Consider the following 6,000-nt stretch of genomic DNA (forward strand, 5'->3'; position numbering starts at 1 on the left):
GGAGGGCTATAGTAAGATTTACTAAGGCAAAAGGCTCGCTCGTTAACCTATTACTTCCTATTAACGGTAAGGGTAGGTAGGACTAGCTCGAGTTGTTAGACGAGGACTATACTCTACGCTACGGATACTATACGTAGGAGGAAGCGTTAAAGGGGAGCTTATTTAAGTAAGCACTTATAAAGGATACTATCGCCGCGGGAGGGCCGATTATACTCTTTACCCCGCGTAAAGACTTACTTAACCCTAGCGTATAGCCTCCGGGCAGCGGTACGTAGTAATACCTATCCTCCGCCGCTAAGGAGCTTACCTTATTTAATTATACGGGCGATAGCGATCTTAGTCTCGCCTCTAACCGCGCGCCGACCGCTAAGTAGATCTAGGAATTTCGTCTAGCGTATCTAGGCTTTATACCGGACATCGATATAGTCTAGGTTCCGGATCGATTCGATCGGCGTCTACCGAGTAAGGAGTATAAAGGAAAGAGCGACATTAAGGGCGTTCGCTCTCGCTAGTACGCCGCGATCTTCCTAAACCTAGATGCTATAGAGTCGACCTATTAACAGTGCTACTTATTTGCCGAACGATATTTTAGGTTAGACGTCGTATAAGGATAGAATGTCGCTACGAGCGCGTAGATTTTATTTATAGTATAGTATTACGTCTATCTTATCTATTTATCGTTACTTATTACTCGCCCTCCTACTTATCTTTATACGTTCTAATATGCGACGGTTGCCCTTTGTCTACGTTAAATATAGGACATTCGCCGCGAGAGTACTTTACGGTATTAGCTCTAGCTCCGAGCATAATAGCCTCTATATACCTATTTCGGGATCGTACGGACGAATAGGATTAAGACAAGGGTACGAGCCGAGATTACGATAAAGCGGCTAGTACTATATTAAATCGCTCCGCCGTCGTTTAGCACTCCTACGATCCGGTATACCGGGTCTACGCGTTTACTTAGAGAAGCTATAAGCTCGGTGCTCTAGGAGATGCTTACTTTCCTTAACGATAGAGATAAGTTCGGTAGGGGCTATATACTTCGAAACGGTATCTACGTATATTTAGTTTAGGGCCGAGTAGCGATCGACTACGGCTACTCTACTTCTCTTTAAATTATTATAGGACAGATAACGACTACGAATAGCCGCCGCCCTCTTAAGGTTTAGCTTATCTTTGCCCTAGGTAAGTCGACCCTCTCTTATATCTTCGACTTTTACGCGACCTATATCTAAGCGGCTATTACCGGCTTCGGTACTATATACCTCTACTCCGGAATAGGTCGCCGTACTCTATACTAGCCCTTTAACACTTAGCACTAGAAGAGCGTAGTAGCGGCTATAGTAAAGTATAGGTATCGAGGGTATACCTTCGACGTAGCCGTCGGCTATAGCTATACGATAAGGGTTTAATAGCTTAATTTATACCCTCGTATCTTTAATACGCTATCGCGGAGTAAGCTTATACTATTCGACTATCTACTACTATCGATGTCGCCCGAGTTATATACGGCTCGTTAATACTTCCTCCGTACTCTTACCTAGATAGAGTACTATAGCGAGATAATTATAATCTCGTAGCCGACTAAGGCGATACGGGATCTTCTAGCTAACGAGCGTCGCTAGCGTATCCTACGTCGTATAAATAGTCTACTCGACGATAGTAAGATCCGCCTCGTATACCTATACTCCGCCTTCTTTAAGTAGCCTTCCGAGACTAGACCTATTCCCGCTTATCGCTACCCGGATAAGATCGTTAGTCTATAGTATACTAGGTAATATAGGGCGGAATGCGAGGTAGAGAGTTTGCTAATTACGAACAATTAAGTACGACATAAAGCGATTTATAAGACCGAGTATTAAAGACGGTATAGCTACTTACTATATATATATAAATTTGTAATAATAGAAACTAATTTAGTTATTTAAGGCTTATATAGAGCCGTCTAGATAGTTGTTTTCGCTAATTACTACTTCGACATTAAGTCGATTATATAACTCCTTAGCCTAAAATAGAAGAAATTTTAGATACGCCGAGAAATTCGGGAATCTTTACCGCCTATAGTCCGTATATGTTTATAAGTAATATAATGCTTTAAGCGGTACAACTTTAAATTTATTATGTCTATAGTATAAAACGTAGGAGGGACAATTCCGAGGTAAGTATAAGGATTGTCCTTTATATAGGTAAGCTATAGGTCTTATCGTCGCGCTAAATCCCGTCCTTTATTAAAGTATACTACCGTTTCTCCTACTTCCCTTATTAATACTATAACTCCCTTCCGTCTCTTTATATTATTACTCTTTGCGGTATATATATTACATTATAGACTAAGCTAGATTACGCGAAATAGCGTTAGCATTCCTTACCTAGAACCTATCTCGATAATAGCGATATACGCCTTTAATTAGTAGTGTCCGTCTATCGACTAAGCGACTAGGTATAATAAGCGGATAGGCCTCTAGTCCTATTAGTATTAAACATTATAAGTGTCTCGAGCGGACTACGCTAACCTAAATAGATTCCTTACCGCCGTCCGCTACGACACTTTTACCGCATTTACTATCGACTCTCCTTAAAGCCTAGACTACCTCCGACTACGTCGTATAAGTCGCCTACCGGCGAACATATCGACCGCTCTTCCTCCGCTTCCTCTACGATACCGCTCTCGTACTATACCTTTACCGTAGCCTAAGACTATTAGCGACAACCCTTTATATAATCCCCTATAACGCCGACCTCTTAACTCCGCTTTCTACTATAACGCGTCGAACGAGATCCTACCTATATATAATACTACTAATTTCGCCTATATACGAACGATAATACTAGTTTTACCTATATATAACACTACCGTTTTCGCCTATATATAACACTACTATTTTAGCCTATATATAATACTACTATACTACTATATATATATATACTATTGCTAGCTTGTCTATAAGTCCTAGAGCTCGCTTAGTACTAGTTACGTACGGATATACGCTATTTAACGAACGAAGCGTATCTTCCTCTACCTTCGCTAGAAAAGTTTAAGGAACACGCTTTCTTAGGGTATATTCGAACCTATAGATTCTAGAGCTCGGTACGTACAAGTACAAATCGAGGGTACTAGACTATATTACTTCGCGTTAGAGGCTAGAGTATATAGACAGCCTTAAGTCTATACCGCGGATAAAGTACCTACGGATACTACGTCTAGCTAGGATGCGTATAAGTAAGTATCCGGGTTAACCGATACGGAGCGTCTTGTCCTTCTTAAGGTATGTCTAGCTTAAGTATAATAGATCGCGTATATAGAGTGTCTATACTAATATATTCGATAGGTCTACCGCGAGTATCGGGTTAGTAATACCTTTCCTACCTATCTCCGATATATCGCTATCTACAACGCGATCGTCTAGCCCTACGTTACGTATCCTATACGTATAGAGGCTTCCTTTACCTAGTACTAAGTAGATAGGCTCTTAACCTAACGAACCTTCTATACGCGACTACAACCGCGTACCGTAGTAGATTACCGTCCTCGAAGCGGGGTTAGCCGGCCTACCTCTCCTAGCTAATAGACCTCTTCGCTTCCTCCCTATACCTCGTAGCGCTAGCGGGACTATAGACCCCTATAATATTACCCCTCTACTATAGGCGCCGGCTCCTCTTCTAGGTAAGGACGAGGGAACCGATAACTCCGACAGCGGTAGTAAAGACGCCTAAACCTACTACGTACGTTATACTAACGCTCCTCTATATATAGTAGCGAGGAGTCGGCGCTACTAAGGCTCCGAATACGAAGCTAAGACATCGATAAGGATCGACTTATACTCGAAGGAAGCTTAACTTACTTAGTAGAATATACGAAAGCGAGTAGCACCGGAGGCGATTAATAACTTCCTAGATAAGACTAACGAGGAGATAATAGACCGACTCCTTCTAGGTCCTACGGCCTTCCGCTAGGACCCGATAGTACTAGCGAGAAAGTTAAAGGTAAAGTCGCTACGCTATTCTCTAGCGACCTATCTTTTCTCGAGGATATATATATAGAGTAAGTCTTACTACGTTCGTCCGAATAACCTCGCGCGACGGACTCGGTCTATACCTAAAGCTTATTAGAGGATTAAATCGCTACGAACAACTACGTACCCGTAAGGATACTAATTACGACTACGATAATTCTAAAGTCGTAATAGACGAGCGAATAGACGAGTAGACGAATTATACGGACGGAAGTACGGTAGTATAATAGCTAGGGTATAAGTAGTAGATAGAGTACTTATATACGGAAGAAGTATATAATTTTATTCTTAATCCTCTACGCGTAACGGTCTACGAGAAAGATAAGAAGGTATAATCGGAAGCGCGAAGTCTCCGATATAGAAAGGTAAAGGTTAGGCTTTATCGGATAGATACTATAGATAATGCGGCTACGATAATAGAATATTTAATATTAGCTTATACTTCTCGTAGATCAAATCGCGAAGCTAAAAGGGTAGGGTTATATATTTCCCTATAAAGTACTCCGCAAAATACTATAGATCGCCCCGTAAAAAGAGTAGGGCTATACTCTAATATAGTATTCTAAAATAGTAATTTAATTCCGAGACATGTACGTTTAGGAGGCCTTCCGCCCTTTAGTTTTATCCTAAATATTAATTATTTATCGATCCGGTAGATCGATTAATTCAAAATTAGCTATTATTATGTTAGTACAAAGTAACAAGGCGGGGTAGGGTGCTGTGAAGCGATTGGATGATGCGGGGAGACGTTTAGGCCATTATATAGCCCAAACCACGAAAGTTGATGGTAATTACGTAATCGGGGCTATTGTGCCTCCGGCGGCGATGATGACGCTCTGACACCTATCCCATCGTGTTCGCAAGGTTCAGAAGGTGCGTTCAACTTATCGGCAGCTTCATAGCATGACCATAGCGAATGTAAATATGACTATTGTCTAGCACATGTTCGGGGGCAAAATTGCACATTGGATCTGGAAACGTTGGTCCCACCACTTGCCACATCGAACAACAACTACAATGCCTCCACGAACACGTGGATTTAAGGGTCAATCAACTGCTCGAACAACCTCATCGTCTCCAGAGCCTTCCAAAAATGATTCGCCCAGCCCAAAACAAGAAGCCTCCCCCTCCCCATCCAATGCCTCTTCACCGCCACTCTTCCCAACTCCCGCCCTCACATCCACCTCCCTCCGCATGTCCTACGCCATAGCCCGCGGTGAAGTCGGAGTCCTCTCCTTCGAACCCTACAAATCAATCCTGCTCCCGCACTGGCGTTTCCGAACAGTCCCAATCGCCAAGAAATCATCCCAAACCCTCAAGTCCGCTTTCGACCACTATGTCCGCTCAGAGGATCTCGTCGGAGCCGACATGGCCCGCAAATTCATCCAAATGGGCATGACGCGGGCTCGGCGGTACGCGAACTACAAGGGCGGGAGGAAGTACGAGAAGTCCGAGAAGGAACTCGAGGCGGAGGGAAAGGTCAAGGCTGATCGGGTGAGGAAGGAGAAGAGTGCTGGGCATGATGGGAGGGAGGAGAAGGCGGCTGCTAGTGAGGTTTTCAAGGAGGTTTGGAGAGAGTGTATTGAGGATGAGGGGTATGTTAGGTTGAAGGAGGTGTGGAAGAAGGAGAAGAAGGAGTGGGAGAAGGGTGGTGGGAAGGTGGAGGAGGAGAGTGAGGGCAGAGTTAAGAAGGTGGAGGAGGAGAGTGAGGGCAGAGTTAAGAAGGCGGAGGAGAGGGAGACGAAGGATGGTATCAAGGTGGAAGAAGACGATGATGATTGATGAGTTGCCTTGATCCTTGAGTGGTATGTAACTGCTCGCAGACTCATTTTGAACAATTGCTGATCAAACGGCATGTCTACAGCAATCTTACCTCCTGTAACATCAACACGCATGCCATGGCGAGCTCGTGCTGAGATAATGCGGTGCCTCTTTTGCCCGCTGCTCAACCGGCATTCGCTCGATCCATGACTCGGGTCCACCC

General features: G+C 43.7%; 1 protein-coding gene across 1 annotated transcript; it reads left to right on the plus strand.

The window, feature by feature from the left end:
* Nucleotides 1-5,207: 5,207 nt before the first annotated feature.
* Nucleotides 5,208-5,657, plus strand: MYCGRDRAFT_18969 (uncharacterized protein; the record flags this gene model as incomplete). The annotated part of the gene is made up of 1 exon (XM_003849373.1): nt 5,208-5,657. A coding segment is annotated over one exon (450 nt), but the record flags the coding sequence as incomplete, so codon positions are not given.
* Between the last annotated feature and the right edge of the window lie 343 nt (nt 5,658-6,000).

This window comes from Zymoseptoria tritici, chromosome 9, assembly GCF_000219625.1.
Source record: "Zymoseptoria tritici IPO323 chromosome 9, whole genome shotgun sequence".
In the NCBI taxonomy this organism is placed as follows: domain Eukaryota; kingdom Fungi; phylum Ascomycota; class Dothideomycetes; order Mycosphaerellales; family Mycosphaerellaceae; genus Zymoseptoria; species Zymoseptoria tritici.